Consider the following 21517-nt stretch of genomic DNA (forward strand, 5'->3'; position numbering starts at 1 on the left):
GCCTCCGCAGTATATATATATCTATGCCTTTGTCCCTAGAAGTTTCTGATTGCTGCCCAGGGGGGTGTAGTATGGCTGATTACCGACGCCGGGATCCCGGCAGCATACCGACGCCGGGATCCCGGCGGAGAGGGGCGAGTGCAGCAAGCCCCTTGCGGGCTCAGTGGCGACCTGCTGTCGCCACGGGTTCTATTCCCACTCTATGGGTGTCGTGGACACCCACGAGTGGAAATAGTCCCTGTTGGTCGGCATGCCGACCATCGGGATAGTGAGCAGTCGGGATGGTGAAGGAGGTCATGTGACTGTCGGTCAGCTGACCACCGGTCACATGAATACCACCCGCCCAGGGGCCCCCCCCTGCGCCCTGCACCCATACAGTGTCGTTAGTGTGTGTGAATGTGGGAGCAATGGCACGCAGCGTTACCGCTGCGCGGTACCTCAGTGAAGACCAGAAGTCTTCTGCCGCCTTTGAAGTCTTCTTTCTTCTTATACTCACCCGGCTTCTATCTTCCGGCTCTGTGAGGAGGACGGCAGCGCGGTTCTGGGACGAACAACAAGGGTGAGACCTGTGTTCCGACCCTCTGGAGCTAATGGTGTCCAGTAGCCTAAGAAGCAGAGCCTATTATTTAAGTAGGTCTGCTTCTCTCCCCTCAGTCCCATGATGCAGGGAGCCTGTTGCCAGCAGTGCTCCCTGAAAATAAAAAACCTAACAAAAGTCTTTTTCAGAGAAACTCAGTAGAGCTCCCCTGCAGTGCATCCAGTCTCCTCTGGGCACAGGATCTAACTGAGGTCTGGAGGAGGGGCATAGAGGGAGGAGCCAGTGCACACCCATCTAAAGTCTTTAGAGTGCCCATGTCTCCTGCGGAGCCCGTCTATACCCCATAGTCCTTACGGAGTCCCAAGCATCCTCTAGGACGTAAGATAAATAGAACTTTTTGGCCGCAATGAGCAAAGGTACGTTTGGAGAAGGAAGGGCACAGAATTTAATGAAAAGAACCTCCGTCCAACTGTTAAGCATGAGGGTGGATCAATCATGCTTTGGGGTTGTATTGCAGCCAGTGGCACAGGGAACATTTTACGAGTAGAAGGAAAAATGGATTCAATAAGATTCCAGCAAATTTTGGACGCTAACTTGATGCCATCTGTGAAAAAGCTGAAGTTAAAGAGAGGCTGGCTTCTACAAATGGATAATGATCCTAAACACACCTCAAAATCCACGGTGGATTACATCAAGAGGCGTAAACTGAAGGTTTTGCCATGGCATTCACAATCTCCTGACCTCAACATAATTGAAAATCTTTGGATAGACCTTAAAAGAGCAGTGCGTCACAGACAGCCCAGGAATCTCAAAGAACTGGAAGACTTTTGTAAGGAAGAATGGGAGAAGATACCTCAAACAAGAATTGAAAGACTCTTGGCTGGCTACAAAAAGCATTTACAAGCTGTGATACTTGCCAAAGGGGGCAGTACAAGGTATTAACTCTGCAGGGTGCCCAAACTTTTGCAGACGCCATTTTTTGTTTTCTGTTCTTTTGAAAGTGTAAATGAAGGAAATAAAATCAAACTTTTTTTGACATGTTATAAGAATGTCTAATCTGTAATTTGATGCCTTTTGGAGATTTTTCCATCTTTCCTTGTCTTCTTTTTGCACATTAAAATTATTTTTTGCCTGGGGTGCCAAAACTTCCAATCCCCACTGTATGAAGCAGTGATAAGAGTGGAGAAGTGAGCCAGTGGAAAAGTTGCCCATGGCAAGCAATCAGCATTGAAGTAACATTTATCAAATGCATTCTACAAAATTACATGTAGCAGCTGACTTGTTGCCATAGCACAATTCTCCACTTTTATCACTCCTTCATACATCTACCCAAGACTGTCATTATTTCCAGCACCACAAAACTGTTAAAACCACACCAGTGCCACCAATTCCCATATGCCACAGTGCTTCCATGCTTATGATGTAGCTATGTGAGGGAGTAGGTGGTATGGGGGATCCTTGAGTAACCACCCCTTGTGGCCATGTTGTTAATTCGGCCCTGACCTTGAAGACGTTTGTCTCTGAATATCAGCCTGACCGGAGAGCAGTCACTCCATCCTTCTGCACCATGCAGTATGATTTCTGTGAGTATTAAGTAAACCATATTACAGTAACAAATTTAGAGAGCATACACAGTGGTCGTGATAACCGCAAGATAATTCTCACAGTTGGAGAGATAGGCTTCAGCCAGAAACAAAATATTCCACTTACTTTACCCCTTTTCCTGCAAGAGCAGCTTAGATTTCACTGACCTCCTGCTCCCTGTGACAAAGTCTGCCTGGGGTTTAACTTTTTATTCCCACCAGCAACATTATCAGTGTCGCAATAGCTCCTGGGGCGCATACCCCACCCTTGTTACACTACTGTTGTACCTGAAGTTAAGCTGGCACCACTGCATGGTAACATTACTGGGTTCAGGGCTTCACATCTTTAGCATGAGAGATCTTGTTTAGCTTGAAAATTTGTATTTATTTTTAAATAATATAAAAATGGTCAACTGTTCAATGTCTGTGGGTCTGTTTATGGGTATATTATAGTGTATTTATTGCACCATATTTTCATGCAAATTTACTGACTATAATGCAGCGACTTCTATTATTGTGAGTGTGTGTAAGTTCTACCTATCATATTTAATAGGAATATTCTCTTAAACACTTGAGTGACATGGTTGCATCAGATGCGACCAAGCCAAGCTGGGCTTTCTGTGTCATGGTGATATCTGATGCGAGCAGTCAAACGCCCACAGGGAAGCTGCTAGAAAATAAACTGCTTCCTTGTTCAGGGTGGCATTCTGTATGCCGGCGGTCGGGCTCCCGGCGCTCAGTATACCGGCGCCGGGAGCCCGACCGCCGGCATACCGACACTTATTTTCCCTCGTGGGGGTCCACGACCCCCATAGAGGGAGAATAAAATAGTGTGGCGCGCGTAGCGCGCCACCGTGCCCGTAGCGTGGCGAGCGCAGCGAGCCCGCAAGGGGCTCCTTTGCGCTCGCCACACTGTCGGTCAGCCGGCGGTCGGGCTCCCGGCGCCGGTATGCTGGGCGCCGGGAGCCCGACCGCCGGCCAGCCGTAGTGAACCCCTTGTTCATCCCCCAGGGCATGACGTGCACTGCTGATCACCGATGATTAAGCATTCCTGCTGCACACTCCACACCACGGATGCAGAGATTAGCATTGACATCTTAAAAGAGCAGCCTTCACCTTCCCTGTGTACACGTGGCGGCTGCAGAGCGGAGCAGCTGCCATGAAAATGTAAAGCCGTGATGGTACGATCATCAATGTTTAGAAAAAATGTTTAATTTTTTTTTATTAAAATCGTGTTGAATAAATGTTTTTAACCTAATTCAGTCTAATTTCTGAGCGGTTATTGGCAAAAAATATTAGCCAGTTAATAGCCATTTTAGTTAATGGTTTATGATCATCTGAGCCAGCACAGTAGTTTGAAAAGATTTATGAGAACAGCAAACATCTTAGACATCCATTCAGTGATGATTACAAGCTTACCTCAGTTTCAGGCATAAGAGGGTGAATTTGCAAACAAAACAGCTGGACACAGAGCCTCTAAGCCAGGGGTGGCCAAAAGGTAGATCGCGATCTACCAGTAGCTCGCGGAGCACCCGCCAGTAGATCGCGACCAACTTTACTAAACTTAACCAACTCCCAGTAATGCGGCACGCCGGTGATGTCATGATGTCACCCGCAAGCTGTGAGGAGCCCACTGTCGTTGCTTCTCTTCCTTCAACTACCTGGCCTGCCTGTCATGGCATGCTGTCATAGGGAGCTGCTGTTCCGCCTGGCTTCCTGCTCAGTAGGTAGTGTTTGGCGGAGTTATTGAAGTGTTATATGGGCTAGGGGGAAGAGGGGGAATTCCTGGTATCCCTGGATATCAAGGATGCAGGCCTATCTGCGGTTTGCACTACAGGACTGTCATTATCAGTTCCAGACATTACCATTTGGCCTCTCCACATCACCAAGGTCATGGTGAAGATGATGCTCCTTCTCCACAAACAGGGAGTGAACATAATTCCATAGCTGGACGATTTGCTGATAAAGGCATCTTACAGGGAGAAGCTGTTGCAGAGTATTGCTCTCTCAAATCAACTGCTCCGGGATCATTGGTGGATCCTGAACCTTCCTAAGTCACATTTGGAGCCGACAAGGAGACTGCCCTTCCTAGGGATGATACTCGACACGGAAGTGCAGAGGGTGTTTCTGCCAGTGGAGAAAGCGTTGGTGATCCAATCAACGACTTTCTACAAGCGGCACATCTTCTGCAAGATCATGCCATTCAGGTTCAGTCGGACAACGTCACAGCGGTGTCCTACATAAACAGGCAGGGCGGAACGAAGAGCAGAGCTGCAATGTTAGAGGAAACGAGAATCCTCCACAGGGCGGAAAGGCCGGCGCTTCATTCCGGGAGTGGACAATTGGGAAGCAGACTTCCTCAGCAGACACGATCTCCATCCAGGAGAATGGGGCCTCCACCCGGAGGCATTCGCAGAGGTAACAAGCCGATGGGGTGTACCTCACATAGACATGATGGCCTCTCATCTCAACAAGAAGCTTCGGAGGTACTGTTCTAGGTCAAGAGACCCACAAGCAGTGGCGGTAGACGCCCTGGTAACTCCGCGGGTGTTCCAGTCAGTGTATGTGTTTCCTCCACTTCCACTCATCCCAAGGATTCTCAGACTGATAAAAAGAACAAGAATTCAGGCAATCCTCATTGCTCCGGACTGGCCAAGATGGGTTTGGTACGCGGATCTTCTGGAATTACTGCTGGAGGACCCGAGGCCTCTTCCTCTTCGCGAGGACTTTCTACAAAAGGGGCCGTTCGCCTATCAAGACGTACCGCGGCTACGTTTGACGGCATGGAGGTTCAACGCCAGATCTTAGCTCGGAAGGGCATTCCGAACAAGGTCACTCCTACTCTGATCCAGGCTAGGAAGGGGGTATGCCTAAGCATTACCATCGGATTTGGAAGATATACGTGTCTTGGTGTGAATCCAAGAAGCTTCCAATGGTGGACTTTCAACTAGGACGTTTTCTCCTCTTTTTGCAAGCAGGTGTGGATGTGGGCCTACACTTGGGATCCATTAAGGTCCAGAGTTCGGCCTTGTCCATTTTATTCCAGAAAAAAATGGCTGCTCTTCCTGAGGTTCAGACATTCTTGAAAGGAGTTCTCCACATCCAACCACCCTTTGTGCCTCCTATGGCACCTTGGGATCTTAATGTGGTGCTGCAGTTCCTGCAATCGGATTGGTTTGAACCTTTACAGGTGGTAGACTTAAAGTTTCTATCTTGGAAGGCGGTCACTCTGTTGGCATTGGCATCTGCACGACGTGTGTCAGAATTGGGGGGTGTTGTCGCACAAGAACACCTACTTGATTTTCCAAGAGGACAGAGCTAAGCTCAGAATGCGTCAGCAGTTTCTTCCAAAGGTTGTATCAGCTTTTCATATTAATCAACCTAGTGTGGTGACAGTGGCTACTGACACCTCGATTACCTCAAAGTCCTTGGATGTTATACGGGCTTTGAAAATGTATGTGAAACAAACTGCTCGTCACAGGAAGTCGGACGCACTCTTTGTCCTTTATGATCCCAACAAGATTGGGTGTCCTGCTTCTAAGCAGACCATTTCTCGCTGGATCAGACTTACTATCCAGCATGCTTATTCTATGGCAGGATTGCCGATTCCAAAATCTGTTCAGGCCCACTCTACCCGTAAAGTGGGGTCTTCCTGGGCGGCTTCCCGGGGTGTCTCGGTTCTTCAGCTTTGCCGAGCGGCTACTTGGTCAGGGTCGAACACGTTTGCTAAGTTCTACAAGTTTGATACTTTGGCCTCTGAGGACCTCAAGTTTGGTCAATCAGTTCTGCAGGAACCTCAGCACTCTCCCTCCCGTACTGGGAGCTTTGGTACATCCCCATGGTACCCCAGCATCCTCTAGGACGTAAGAGAAAATAGGATTTTAATTACCTACTGGCAAATCCTTTTCTCGTAGTCCGTAGAGGATGCTCGTATTCCTGCTTTGTTACTTGGTTAAGTACTGTTGGTTCAATCGTTGCTGAATCGTTTCAAGTTGGTTAACTTGGATTTCCTTTTGTTCTGTGTGAGCTGGTGTGAATCTCACCACTATCTGTGTATTTCCTTCTCTCGAAGTATGTCCGTCTCCTCGGGCACAGTTTCTAGACTGAGTCTGGTAGGAGGGGCATAGAGGGAGGCGCCAGCCCACACTATTAAACTCTTAAAGTGGCAGTGGCTCCTAGTGGACCCATCTATACCCCATGGTACTAAATTGGACGCCAGCATGGGGCGGGTATTCACTCTGTCTGGGCGACGATTATTTGATCGCAAACCTCTGCAAATTTGCAGAGGAGCGATCAGGTCCTGATCAGGACCTTAGTACTGTGTGTATTTGCAATAACTGCACTGGATTAAACTTTCTCCATTTCTCCCAGAATAAATAGGTGTGACAAATGCAGCACAGTCTCTTGGCCATTAAAAGAGAATCAACTGGACTTGTATTCCTAATGTTTAAATTAGTATAATTAAATATAATTCCAATCTAAGGGGTCTATTTACTATTTCCTTAAATGGAGATGAAGTGGGCGGAAATAAAGTACCAGCCAATCAGCTCCTAACTCTCATGTTACAGGCTGGATTTGAAAAATGACAGTTAGGAGCTGACTGGCTGGTACGCTATCTCTGCCACTTTTCCTCCATCCAATACTTAGTAAATAGACCTCTTAGGGTTGACTATATCCAGTTACAAATTGTACTTGGCTTGAAATATCATATGTTCAATAAACATTCAGACAAGATAAAATACAATAACAACCTTATTTTTTTGCATAGCTGCATTAATAGGAATGTGAGATGTAATCATTGCTCTGCCACAGTAGAGTAACAGATGTAACATACAATATGAAGTCTTTTGTTACCAAATTGTCACTATGGGGGAAATTCAATTAAGAGTGGGAAATTAGGATTTTTCTATTCAATTAGAGGAGAGAAAATTAGATGTGATAATTCCTATAGATATCACCTGGTCTTTTTTTTGTACTACCAGAGCAAGTCTGATTTTTCCCCAAAATCAAATTGTTATTTTTAGGAAAAATCACCAGGACTTGCTCTGGCACCCTTGGTACAGGAAATGCACGTACTCCTGGTAATCCACAATTGGGCATGAGGTCCATAAGGTTTTGGAGCAGGCTAAGTCTCGTGCCCAACTGAATTCCCCCAAAGATTTGATACTTGTGCAGCTTAACAAAGCTCTTGCACACCTGAGTTCACTTACTTAGCAAGAGTAAATTAGCAAATCTTACATAGTTTTTTTTAACGTAGTTTCCATTTAACAAGTATACCAATGCTCTTTGTAACTGTACAAGAGAAATTATTCAAATAACATTCTAAACATCAAGTTTACATTATAAATAGCCTGGCATGCATTGCTCATATTCAGGACATGTCAGTGGCCCACTCACCCGATTTTTTTGCTTCCAACTGTACTTCTTATTAAGTGTTAGTTCACGAGGTAATTTGATTGATTGAGCTTTCAGGACATCCACTGCTGGCGATGAGAGCACCTCCATTAACATTTGAGTGCTAGCAGCCAACAGACTTTCAAGGGATGGTCTAACATGGCAGCTTTGCAAATCTCGTATGGAGAGGAAAAAATAATTGTCAATTAAATTCTATTTTCTGGCATTTTCATCACTTCGAGACAAAGATGCAGTTTCTAATGACCATATGAACTTTAAAATTTAATTAAACTGAAACCCTGAAGCTTTCACATCAAAAAAAATTGTTCAGAAGAAAAACTTACCTTCCAAGTGTTTTCTTTTCTCCAGCTGTATTTGAGCTATTTCACTCAATAGAACAATGCCTTGCAAGAGTGAATGGTCAATAGATATGTCAGGAGTCATAATTACTGTACTTGCAGGCATCAAAGAGCAGGTCTGAGGCATTTCTGTTGCTGCGATCAATGCATTCATACCAGCCAATGGGTCTTCAGTTTTGAGATCCACAGAATTCACACTGAAAAGTCCAGAAGACACAGCTTCCCCTTTACAGCTAAAAACTCCAGGATCCACATCATCTATGTTTCTGTCTATACATTCTGCGCTAGTTAACATATTTAAGTCACATATTTCACTTGTTCTGTGAGATTGTTCATCATTCTGAGGCATGGTGGTCATATTTACTTCACTATTATCAACCTGGCTGAATGTGTCACTGAAATCAGTCTGAGTTGAAGAAGTCCCTTTTCCATTGATCGGGTTCACATTGGAAATACCAGATGGAAGACACTCCATTAATGTTTTATCTTCATGCTCCCCTATAATTGGAGGCTCTACTTCCTGAAACAGAATATTCTGACATTCCATAGAATCGACACACTCTCCATGATCCTCAAGGATTTCTCTACATGTTACAGCACTTACATTTTCTATTTTAATCGTGTCATTCATTGTTTTTCCTGTCTCAAAATGCTCTAAAATGTGAGTAGTTTCAATGTGAATTGCACTTAACTCAGGAAGTCTGACTGGAGCAAAATGTTCTATATCTGCAACAATCGTTGGTTTGGTTATATAAGAGGGGTGCTGTTGAACAGATGGTGAAAAAGACTGGAATGAAAATCCATGTGTGGGATCTGAAACATAAAATAAATATTATTATCTACAGAAAGAACTTTAGGAATGTTGGTTTCAGAACTTCCAGATTAATTGAGCAAAGTACATTTAGAGGTATATGCAATTAGCGGCGAATCGCGGCAATTTTTCGGCCGTTTTTTAATTCGACACAATTCGACCGTCGAATTCCGGCAAGTGGGTGCTGGAATTCAACATATTCAATAAAAAACGGATTCGACAGTCCCGCTGTCGAAAAACGGCCGATTTGACGGATTTTGATCCGATTTTTAAAAAAACTGAAAAAACTGTAAAAAAAACGAAAAAAAAACTGCGTGGGGTCCCCCTCCAAAGCATAACCAGCCTCGGGCTCTTCGAGCCGGTCCTGGTTCTAAAAATCCGGGGGGGGAAATGACAGGGGATCCCCCGTATTTTTAAAACCAGCACCGGGCTCTGCGCCTGGTGCAAAAAATACAGGGGACAAAAAGAGTAGGGGTCCCCCGTATTTTTTACACCAGCATCGGGCTCCACTAGCTGGACAGATAATGCCACAGCCGGGGGTCACTTTTATACAGCGCCCTGCGGCCGTGGCATTAAATATCCAACTAGTCACCCCTGGCCGGGGTACCCTGGGGGAGTGGGGACCCCTTCAATCAAAGGGTCCCCCCCCCAGCCACCCAAGGGCCAGGGGTGAAGCCCGAGGCTGTCCCCCCCATCCAGGGGCTGCGGATGGGGGGCTGACAGCCTTGAGAAAATTGAAAGAATATTGTTTTTCCCAGTAGTACTACAAGTCCCAGCAAGCCTCCCCCGCAAGCTGGTACTTGGAGAACCACAAGTACCAGCATGCGGGAGAAAAACGGGCCCGCTGGTACCTGTAGTTCTACTGGAAAAAAATACCCAAATAAAAACAGGACACGCACACCGTGAGAGTAAAAGTTTATTTCACACATGTCGACACACACATACTTACCTATGTTCACACGCCGACCTCTGTCCACTTGTCCAAGTAGAATCCACGTGTACCTGTGAATAAAATTATACTCACCTCAATCCAGTGTCCAGATTATAATCCACGTACTTGGCAAAAAAAAAAAACGAACACCCGAACCAGGCGGACTGAAAGGGGTCCCATGTTTACACATGGGACCCCTTTCCCCGAATGCAGAGACCCCCCCGTGACTGCTGTCACAGAAAGGTCTGTTCAGCCAATCAGCGAGCGCAACGTCCTGGCACTCTGCTGATTGGCTATGCGCGTCTGAGCTGCCAGACAGCGCATCGCAAGGCCTCTTCATTATATTCAATGGTGGGAACTTTGCGTCAGCGGTGAGGTCACCCGCGGTCAGCGGCTGACCGCGGGTAACCCCACCGCTGACAGCAAAGTTCCCACCATTGAAACTAATGGAGGGAGCTGTGCGATGCGCTGTCTGACAGCAGACGCGCATACAGCCAATCAGGAGAGTGCCACGAAGTAGCGCTTCCTGATTGGCTTAAGAGACCTTTCTGTGACAGCAGTCACGGGGGGGTCTCTGCATTCGGGGAAAGGGGTCCCATGTGTAAACATGGGACCCCTTTCAGCCCGCCTGGTTCGGGTGTTTGGTTTTTTTTTCTCCAAGTACGTGGATTATAATCTGGACACTGGATTGAGGTGAGTATAATTTTATTCACAGGTACACGTGGATTCTACTTGGACAAGTGGACAGAGGTCGGCGTGTGAACATAGGTAAGTATGTGTGTGTCGACATGTGTGAAATAAACTTTTACTCTCACGGTGTGCGTGTCCTGTTTTTATTTGGGTATTTTTTTTCCAGTAGAACTACAGGTACCAGCGGGCCCGTTTTTCTCCCGCATGCTGGTACTTGTGGTTCTCCAAGTACCAGCTTGCGGGGAGGCTTGCTGGGACTTGTAGTACTACTGGAAAAAACAATATTCTTTCAATTTTCTCAAGGCTATCAGCCCCCCATCCGCAGCCCTTGGATGGGGGGGGACAGCCTCGGGCTTCACCCCTGGCCCTTGGGTGGCTGGGGGGGGGGACCCCTTGATTGAAGGGGTCCCCACTCCCCCAGGGTACCCCGGCCAGGGGTGACTAGTTGGATATTTAATGCCACGGCCGCAGGGCGCTGTATAAAAGTGACCCCCGGCTGTGGCATTATCTGTCCAGCTAGTGGAGCCCGATGCTGGTGTAAAAAATACGGGGGACCCCTACTCTTTTTGTCCCCCGTATTTTTTGCACCAGCACCAGGCGCAGAGCCCGGTGCTGGTTTTAAAAATACGGGGGATCCCCTGTCATTTCCCCCCCCGGATTTTTAGAACCAGGACCAGCTCGAAGAGCCAGAGGCTGGTTATGCTTAGGAGGGGGGACCCCACGCAATTTTTTTTCAGATTTTTACCATTCCATTTAAAAAAATAAAAAATAAAAAAATATTTTTAAAAATATATAAATAATACTTGTGCCTCCAAAATAGACAAACCAAGTACCTAATCCCTTCTAATATAAATAGATATGCTATTACCAAAAAAAAAAACACAAAAAAAACATGTTTCAAAATTTTTTTAGTAGATTCCGCCACCAAAGTGTGGCGGATTGAAAATGACGAATTTACTGTCTAAAAGCACTGTTGTCGAATTTCCAAACTTCAATTGAATATACTTTTGGCGAATTGCCGCATTTGTACCATTGCAGAAATGTCGAATTTGACAAATGTCGAATTTCAAAAAGTTGAATTTGGAAAGTCCGTTTTTTTGACGGAAAGTACTGAATTGCATTGTCGAATTATTATTTTTTTGGCGAAAATGTCCCGTTTTTCGACATTTTCGGGAATTCGACCGCAATTGCATATACCCCATAGTCTCAGTAGCAGTGTTACATCTGTATAAATTAGACTTCAGGTTATTTAGTGTATTTTTCACAAAAAAACTGATTTATTTAAACTACAGCAGTAAACAAATAAAAAACTTCCGTAGACAATACTTGCAAGATTATGGTCTTATGTGTTTAAAAATCACAAGTAATGGATTTAGTAGGGACTTGTCAGATATTTTTACTAACCTAGAAAAACCATGACTAGAAACAAACCTTGGGATGGAGAAGAGACATCCTGCTTTATATCCATATCCTTTACTGATTCTTCATAAACTTCCACTTTGGTTGGCATAATTGTAGTGGGAGGTGTCATGCACATGGAAGGAAGTTTGGCATTGTGTATCTCAGGCTGTTCTTCCAATTTATTTGACACTGGGAAGGATTTGACAGGAATAGACGAGGAACTAAATACTTTGCTGCTGGAAGTAGAAACGGATGAAGAAATCACCTTTTTTTGCAATGACCCTGTACTGGACAATGGAGTTTTTTTACTGGTTTCTGATGTCTGCTCCACAACGTTTTCATCCCCTAATTTGAATTGCTCCTAGATGAAGACAGAAAAAAAAAAAAAAAAATCATAATTTTTTTCTGAAGGACTCTATTATGCTAAGAATGGCAACTACAGTTAAGAAGAGGATATTGTCAGGACAAAACTAAAACTAAACAAATAGCTGGTTGACAAAATTTTGGAAGCAGAGAATTTTCACCTTTCCGACTGACATAAATCTACATTTAAAAACAGCTATACATTTGTGCCACAGCTGTAGTATTATTCATACAGCACTGACACTGATATTCATACAATACTGAGTGCTAAGAAGTTGAATACTTTTCTCTTAAGCAGGCTGGGCAACACTGGTTCATGGGATTGCAGGCTGGCCCTGGAATTGGCACTTAAATTAAACTGTAGCTTTAAAAGTAAGCCCCCCCATCCCTCCCTCTGCAACCCCAGAATTCCAGTACTTATTTAATATAGTCTGGAACGAAGTAGCAATAACCCTGTGTAACTGTTCGCAAAATAAAACAAATAGGGAAAGTACGGTCAAGAATTAAAAACCAAGCACAACTGAGGTTTCTTGGAAGGGAACACAGTGTTCCCTAGCCTGCTTAAGAGAAAATTATTCAACTGTAAGTTACCAAAAATCCTATTTTCTCTTGCAGCAAGAGGCTGGGCAGTACTGGACGATGGGATGATCAACAGTCCCTCCCAGGGGAGGGAACACTCAGTCTGTACGCCCATGCTGTGTGCCGCCAGAGACAAAAACCTGAAAACGTTTGGACAGAGGCAGGTACTGTAGCTGAACGACAGGCTTGTTCCACCAAAGCCATTTGTCGAGCTGCCCAGGAGGTAGCCACTGCCCTAGCAGAATGCAATGACCCAAATTGTGGTGTCGGTCACCCAACACTATAATAGGCTCAAGTGATGACCAAGCAGAGTAACACGCAATGGCCTGCATAGCAGCCGTCCAACCGCTGTTATGTGTGTTATAAAGAAACAGCAGAGAATCTGTGCGGCGGACAGAAGTCTTGTCCAAGTAAATCCACAGAGATCAGTTATACTGTAAGTAGCAAAGCAAGAAAATTTCGGTCTTGGGAAGTTGTCAAAGCAGGAAAAACTGAATAGACAATTTCGGCTGGGACATACGAACTGTACGGAGTACCACTTTGCCGTCATGGAAGACGAGAAAAGGTGCTTGGAGGACAAAACTCCTAACTTAGAAACATGCTGAGTTGAGGCAATAGTCATAAGGAAAACCAGCTTCCAAATAACAAATTGAAGATCCGCTGAATGTAAGAGCTGAAATAGAGGCTGTATGAGAGCTGATAGGACCAGATTAAGATTTCACTGTGCCACTGCCAAATGAAATGGTGATTGAGTAAACACCACACCCTGTAAAAAGGTTCTGAATTTTGGAGGAAAAAGGAGAGTTATGGCATACTTACCTTTGTTAACTCTCTTTCTTCAAGGTCCATAGGGTCCACAGAGAGACAATGGGATGTAGGTGGTGGTTAAGGACCTGGCACCAAACAGTTAAACATTTAGATATCCCAGGATGCTCCGGTCCTCCTCCACTGTACCCTGCCCACAGCTCAGGCACTTTAGCAAGGATCCAGGAAACTCTAAAAACCAGAGGGTCAAATTGTTGTGCAGAGCATCACTGGAACTACGTATGCCACACCTGGTAATAGATACGAGCGGAGGCCGACTTCTGTGCTCTTAACATGGTTTGAGGAAGTTCGCCTTCCAGGTGAGAATCCCTGGGATTAACCGTGCCGACATGGCTGGGAGATGGCGTTCGGCCCATCGGAGAATGCAAGCCACTTCCTGCATTGCCAACCAACTACGAGTGCCTCCCTGATGGTTGAGGAAGGCCCTGCAGAGGCATTGTCGGACTGGATCTGGGCCAGTCTGCCCCGGAGCAGGTCCCGTGCTAGAGTAAGTGCTCTGTAGACAGCTTGTACAGTAGTTCCAGAACACTGATTGGCAACTCTCTGTGGTAATTCAACGGCCCTGAAAGGAGTGTTGTTCTGTCACTGCGCCCGATCCGCGAAGACTGGCATTCATGGTAAGTACCCAATCCGGAATCCAGAAGGGTCGCCCCTTGGCCAAGTGTGCCATCTGGAACCACCAGGTTAGAGACTGGCGAATCTCCGGAGAGTGGACCATCAACTTGGACCTAATCAGATGTGTTTGTCCGTACCATCTGCATAGAATCAGGTGTTGCAGCGGGCTGGAGTGGAACTGTGCATACTGCACCATGTTGAAGGTGGAAACCATGGGCTTGCATGGCCAAGTGGATCGACACTCGGCGACTGTGCAGATACTTGAGTACCCTTTCCTGTAGTGCTGAGATTTTGGGCCCAATTCTGACCCTGATCGCTCCTCTGCGTTTTTGCAGAGGTCTGCAATCAGATAGCCGCCGCCCATAGCGAGTGAAAACCTGACCCGTGCAAGTGTGTGAATGCATGCGTACGCATGCAAAAACTTTGCCAGACAAAAGACATCTGCATATGCGTTTGCAATTCACTCACCATCAAATGATTTTCTAGTCTGTGCGTAGTCCAAGACGTACTCCTACAGTGCGATACAAACAAGCTGATCGGGGTCGGAGATGACCTCACACACCCACCCTGAAAACGCTTGGGAATGCCAGCGTTTTTTCTGACACTCCAAGAAAATGGTCAGTTACCACCCGCAAACGTCCGCTTCCTGTCAATTACCTTGCGCACGCCTAGCGATCAAAATTATCGCACCATTCTGTTGTGGTTTGGGCTTGCACGTGCGCATTGCAGTGCATGCGTAGTCAGTCGATGATCGCCCTCTGTGCTATTTCGCACAACAGCGATCAGGTCTGAATTTGGCCCTTTGTCTGCAGGCAGAAAAAGCCTCTGGACCTGAGACTCCAGGAGAGCTCCCAGATGTAACATCTTTTGTGAAGGCGTGAGGGATGACTTCTTCCAGTTGATGAGCCAGCCATGTTGCTGCAGGAAGGCAATAGTCAGCTGGAGATGGCGGTGCAAGACCTCCAGGGAGTGCGTGAGTATCAGCAGGTCGTCCAGGTAGGAAAGTATTCTGACTCCCTGATGATGCAGCTGTGCCACCAACACCTATAAGCTTGGTAAAGACCCTGGGAGCAGTAGAAAGACCAAAGGGCAGTGCCCGAAACTGGTAATGCTATTGAAGGATAGCAAACCACAGGAATCGCTGATGAAAGGGGGCTATAGGGACATGCAGATAAGCATCCTAAATGTCATCCACAGAATGAGACAGTGTACACGTGAGAGACTACTTTTTGCACCCATGCATCCGTGGTGGTCTGGCACCAGGAGCGTGCAAACTGATAAAGTTGGCCTCCCACCCTGGGATCTCCCAGGAGGAGACCTGACCTGTCAGGCTGTGGGCTTGTCATCAGTCTTGGTAGTTGAACATCTTGCAGCCCAGGCCTGCTTGGGTCTGGGTTTGGTGGTTTTTGTGGAAGTCGTTTGTTTAAGGAAAGACTGACCTTTAGCTTTGCCTTGTTGACGAAAGGACTGAAAGGTGGATGTACAAGACCGTGGAGTAGAGGCTGAGGGCAGGAAAGCCGTCTTAGCAGCTGCCAGTGTAGCCACGATTTTGTTCAACTGAAATCCTGCTCCAAACAGGATATCCCCAAGGTAAGGCAGCAATTGCAAGACCTTCTTGGAATCCTTCCCTGCTTTCCACAAATGGAGCCAGAGGATACGGCGGGCAACAACTGAGGTAGACACCCTGGAAGCTAGGAGACCACCATCCAGAACCGCTTCCTGTAGGTAAGAGGCATCCTCCCTGATATGAGAGAGGAGAGACAGATGTTCCCAGGAAACATCCAAGGGAAGGCCTTCCTCCAGAGCCTCTACCCAGCTCATAATGGCCTTTGCCACACAGGCAGCGCCCATTGTAGGTCAAGTAATCTCACCTGTAACGGAACAGACAGATTTGACACAAGCTCCAATCCTTATTTCTGTGGTCTCTTTTAGGAAAGAAGTTGTAGGGAAAGGGAAAGTAGAGGTTTTAACCAGACAGGCTACACGAGAATCCACCACTGGGGGAACCTCCCACTTAGTACAATCGGCTGCAGGAACAGGGTAGGATGAAGCTAGTCTCTAAGGTAGGTGAAACTTTTTACCAGGAGTATTCTAAGTTATATGCATGAGCTCAGACTGAGGAAATTCAGCTTTAACTACTCTACCTTTTGGCGCTTAAATAGCTGGGACATTTTGTATGTTTCAGGAGCAAGCTTCTCCTCCTCTATTTGAAGGATAGATTTTGACATTAAGGATAGATTTTGACAGCTCTTACAACTGCCGATACGTCTAATGTAGATTGATGCTCCTCCTTCCCTGAGGGGGACGCAGTGAGAGATACGGTATATCTGCCTCCTCAGATGATTCCTCAGAATCTGAAAGCTGCGTAGATTGAGAGGAGGGCACAGTATGGTGGCTTTAGTGGGCAAGAGCCTTTCACCCTGTAACATCTGTTGAAAAGCAGTGGAGGTATTTGCCAGGCTCTGTACAGAGGTAGAAAGCACATCCAATCCAGGAGCGGGGACATAGCTGGGACTGATATAGCAGGATGTACCTGCAAAGGGAATCCCAAGGTTGTTTCAACCGCAGGGGTTGCAAGGTGGTCAGCTATCCCAGTGAAAAGGAAGCCCAGGGGGGATCCTGCACAGGGGCTGGAGGAGCTGGCTGGTGAGGTGGGATATATCAAGAAGCAAATAAACCATCCTGTACAATATCTTGAGAGGATAAACCACGGAAAAGGACCTGTATGAGACCAACAGATGGGCAGCAGCCTCCTTGCGACTCATGTGTTTGCTAGAGATACAGGTAGCTGCAAGAGTAGCATAGCACACAATATGGCACTAGGCAGTGAGCAATAAATGAACTGTGACCAACTGTTATGTGGACTACTCTGTTACGAGGGCTACCAGGTGGTACTAGGTGGCACTCACATGATTACACTTGCCCAGCAGTCTTTTAGCCTCCTGCAATGCTAGGCTTCACCTGTAGCAGTCGCCTTTCCAGGATGAATTAGGTCCACCATGTACTCAGATGCCCCCAGGTCTTATGGATGGACAAAGAGACTATTGGAGGTTGGGCAAGAGTAAAATGCAGGCGCAGAGAGACGCTCACTGGGTACAACCTTGATTAAGCTGCCCAATTTACAAGCTGAGATCAGTAACAGAATGTATGTGGGTGCAACAATACACAGGGTGGTATGGTAATTAAACACATATGGTATGCGAATGCAACAATGCACAGGGTGATAAAAGCGACTGCCTCTGGCGCCCCCGTTGCTAGGAGTGCGGCGGCTTCTAGCACCCTGGCACCGGGTGGGAACCAAGAGACATCGCACCCGGCGTCTGCCTGTTGCTAGGAGCTGGGCGGGGACCAGGAACCATTGCGCTTGGTGTCAGCCTGTTGCTAGGTGCCGGGCGGGAACCAGCAGCCCCAGCGGTCGGATAAGACACGGCGTCCCGGTTACCAGGTAAGTGCCGGGACCCGCGTCCCCTGGCCGCACTGCTGCTAACATCAACTTCACTAGAACTATTAGTTGTGAAGTACCTGTTCTGTAGGGTAAAAGTGAGAAAAAAAAGGAAAGGTACAAGCTGACAGTAGAAAGAAAACAGACAGCAGATCTAGCAGAAGTCACAGACAATGGAGAATATACTATGGCACTAAATCAACTACACAGACCATGCAGGCTGGTAGGATATAGCGCTGTATAACCTGGCTCCTAGGAGAGGTATACAAGGATACTGGATGCCCAACGCTCCCGAAGACCTGTAGCCACAAGCTGAAAATGGCTGCCCTGGGTCTCTGCGGGGGAGGAGGGTGGAAGAGGAGCAGCTCAGCTGCGGGAATACCACAGTGGAATGGCACTCTGAGCTGGAGGATCAGGGCTTACCTCCCTTGTGCTGGCTTAAACCACCGGTAGCCTGGCCTCTGTATATGATGACATCCTGTGCCAGTCTGTTGGCCCTAGTAGTCTAGTGGAGTCCCAGACAAACCGGTGTCCACGCCAGCTCCTTCGATCTGCCAGCTGCGCTCCCCGTCGGCCCACTGAAAGTACCAGGCCTGGGCGCCAGAGTTTCGGAACCGGTGGGGGGGGGGGGGGGGGATGGAACAGTGGCGCTGGCATTCAGATGACTGCCTAGCACTGCTGCTCAAATCTAGAAAAATAAAAAATAACAAATAAAACAATAAAGCTTGGGCTGCTGTGAACCGGCTCCTGCTGGCACCAAAACAAAACTGAAGTGCCTGAGCTGTGGGCGGGGTATAGGGTAGGAGGACCAGAGCATCCCAGGATACCTAAAGCCTTAACTGTTTGGTGCCCGTTCTTAACCACCACCTACACCCCACTGTCTCCCTGTGGAGCCCTTATGGAACCCTAAGATGAAAGCCAAAAGCCACCGAAAATAAATTGACATTGCCAAAATCTGTACACTTACAAAATAAACTATAAACGAGACTACAAACCCCATTGATGGGAGACCAAGAAACAAGAGAGACGAAACCTGGAGGTATGAACCCTTCCATTCCTACCACAAGATAAAGATTCCAAACTCTGACATAATAGTGAGACAAAACCGGTATCCAGGCTTGCAGCACAGTATGGACTACCAACAGAAAAAACCTTTAGCTTTCAAAGGCTCAATTACATAAGTCAAGTTGTTAAAGCCAACCGAGGAAGGACCACATGTAGAAATAGTCCTTGTTGCAGCAGGTCTAGTCTAAGTGGAAGATGCCACCAGGGCCAGTAACCTTCTGAAAATGTTTGTATATCACGACTTGCATGGCCAGTCTGAAATCACTAGGATTACCAACATCTGTTAATCCCTGACGCGCCTGAGAACCCGAGGCAACATTGGGATTAGTGTAAACAAATAAGCTAGAAGAACATTCCATGGAACAGTCCTGGCGTCCACTGCGTAAGATATCCAATACATGGAGACCATGCAAAACTGTGAAACCTTGATTGTGTGTCGAGAGGTGATGAAATCAACCCGTGGAAGAAACCATTTTGAAATATCTGTTGGAGGAGCACTGGATTGAGAGACTACTTCCCTTGGGAGAAACGTGGTTCTGCTGAGGAAGTCCAATTGTCAATTTCCCACACCGCTAAGATTGTCAGAGCGAAACTGTAATGACTTACATAAGTCACCGCCATGGTGTTGTCCGACAGAATGCAAAGTGGCCAACCGGGAAGGATGGACAGGGCTCCAAAGAGAGCCAGAAAATGGTTTGAAACTCAAGCATATCAATGGGCAGAGCCATCAGAGATGGTGATCAAAGATCCTGGAGCCAAATAAGTAAATTTCACGGCACCCCAGCCGAGGAGACTGGCAACCATGATCACAATGATCCAATCCGGAGTGACCAAGGACCTTACCTGAAACCAACTACCAATGGAGAGACTGACGAGTGCAATTGGACTGAACAAAAAAACTGAGAGAAGAGGGATGCCAAGCACTCTTTCCCAGTTTGGGGAATTACCCACTGGAACTTCTGAGAGTGAAACCTGCTATGCTTAAAGGTGTAAATGGTGGGGACCATTGTGCTCATCAACTTAATGCACCACAAGATTGACAAACAAGGCCTTGATATTACCACTGTAAAAAGACCCGCCGTTGGGTCCATGCTTACATATAGCAGACATATAACCCAAACACTGCATGTGTGCAAATCATAATATCATACTGATCTGCCCAAAGGACACTTGCTACAATTTCATAGTAGACAATTGGATATGAGGCAGAGGACCACAGTAAGGTAACCAGTCCTAAATAAGAATGTGATAGGCCGCTTTGCAGGATCTCAACCCTTGTACATCTGTGTGACTGCATGACTGCCGGCTGAGCCCTAGCAGTGGTCTACACTCCAAAAAGATATTGCATATATGGCAGATCGTCCTATGTCGTACACTGCTTGGCAAGGAACCAGGGTGTGACATGCCATGGGTGGAGACTTAACCCTCGAGTGGGACAGAAGTATTGTGCCTGAACCAACTTATTCAGGGTGGACACTGACCAGGTACCACCACGGTTGATGCCCCAGTCCTAGATGCCTGCACATCACTAGGCTCCATACAGACAGGGCCCCCGAATCCCACCGGCCACAAGGCAATTGTTACTTTACACTGTGCACCAGTAAAAATTGCCATAGTACCACCTTAAATATCAGTGGCTATATTATAAAATTCCTGCCGTGTTCTTAATTAGCAGTGCAGTGACCCAATTACAAAAAATGGGATTAATGGTCTTACCTTGTTAAATCCTTTTCTTTACATCCATAGGGGGCACCGGGAACCCTGGGTATAGCCTGGAGAGGACAGTCTGGGCTCCAAACAGTTACATTTTGTTTCCCAGCATGGTCAGGCTTCCTCTCCATTATACCCCGCCCCCAGCCACCCAGTTTAGTTAGCAAGCCAATGGCAGGAGACAGGCAAAGGAGAAGGAAGACCAGCACACATGCAGACACAACCACAAGAGAGTTACCCAGATACCAGCACATAGGAACTACCCCCACAATCAGGTGCATTAGGATGGGTGCCCTGTGCCCCCTATGGATGTGAAGAAAAGGATTTTACAAGATAAGACCATAAATCCCATTTTCTTCTTCCATCCACTAGGGGGCACAGGGAACCCTGGGATGTCCTAAAGCATTCCTTTCGTGGACAGGTACACTCCTGAGCTGCGCTGGGAACAGTATATCTGAAGGCTTGCTTAAGAAGACGCAAAAAGCAGTAAAAGCATAAACGAATAAACTTGGTACCATGACTATGCAGATTTGCAGAGATGCTCTGTCAAAACGCCACACTGAGCTGCCCAAGACGACCACAGATCTGGTGGAATAAGCAGGTACCAAGAGACCTAAGAACCAAAGACAAGTTCCAAGTAGCTACGGAGGCTGAAAGCAAAGGACACCCTGTAAGAATGTCATCGGCTCCGGCAACTATGCAAGCTGGTGTCGGAAAATGAAAGACAGGGTGGATCCCTGAACCTATAAAGGATGAGAGACAAAGTACCAAGTCTAACCCTGACTGCAAAAAACAAATGAGTCTAGAAACTCGGAATGATCTGGAATTGATCCTTTCATACGTAAACCAGTAAGAGCACATACGCCAGACACGGTCTTAAACAAGAGCCAACAATGGCTTACTGGCATTGAGCATGGCAGAAATAACCCTCATGGAGAACTCCTTTGTCCCCAAGCCGGATATCTCAAGAACCATCCCATCGAAACAAGTCTGGCCCGATCCAGATGGGGAAAAAGTCCCTGAGACATGTGGTCTAGTCACAGAGGAAGGCACAGGAGTCATCAATGGAAACAAAGGAGATCACAAACCCTGCTCAACGAGGACAATCCGGGGCCACCAGGACATTGTGCCTCTCTCCGGTTTAAACATGGGGAATATGCGATCAATTATCGAGGTGGGTGGAAAAGAGTAGACGTGAGAGAATGTGCACA

The 21517-nt window shown here is 46.8% G+C and overlaps 1 protein-coding gene across 4 annotated transcripts in view; it reads right to left on the bottom strand.

The window, feature by feature from the left end:
• The window catches only part of TNRC18 (trinucleotide repeat containing 18), a 1076633-nt gene that overhangs the window by 667618 nt on the left and 387498 nt on the right, over window positions 1-21517 (bottom strand). For all 4 annotated transcript variants that reach the window (XM_063934091.1, XM_063934092.1, XM_063934093.1 and 1 more), the window contains exons 9-11: window positions 11738-12068; window positions 7860-8687; window positions 7519-7691 (exon numbers count right to left, since the gene is read on the bottom strand). In XM_063934091.1, the coding sequence (XP_063790161.1) occupies window positions 7519-7691; window positions 7860-8687; window positions 11738-12068 (1332 nt within the window). The remainder of the gene's footprint in view (window positions 1-7518; window positions 7692-7859; window positions 8688-11737; window positions 12069-21517) is intronic.

This window comes from Pseudophryne corroboree, chromosome 7 (assembly GCF_028390025.1).
Source record: "Pseudophryne corroboree isolate aPseCor3 chromosome 7, aPseCor3.hap2, whole genome shotgun sequence".
Classification (NCBI taxonomy): Eukaryota; Metazoa; Chordata; class Amphibia; order Anura; family Myobatrachidae; genus Pseudophryne; species Pseudophryne corroboree.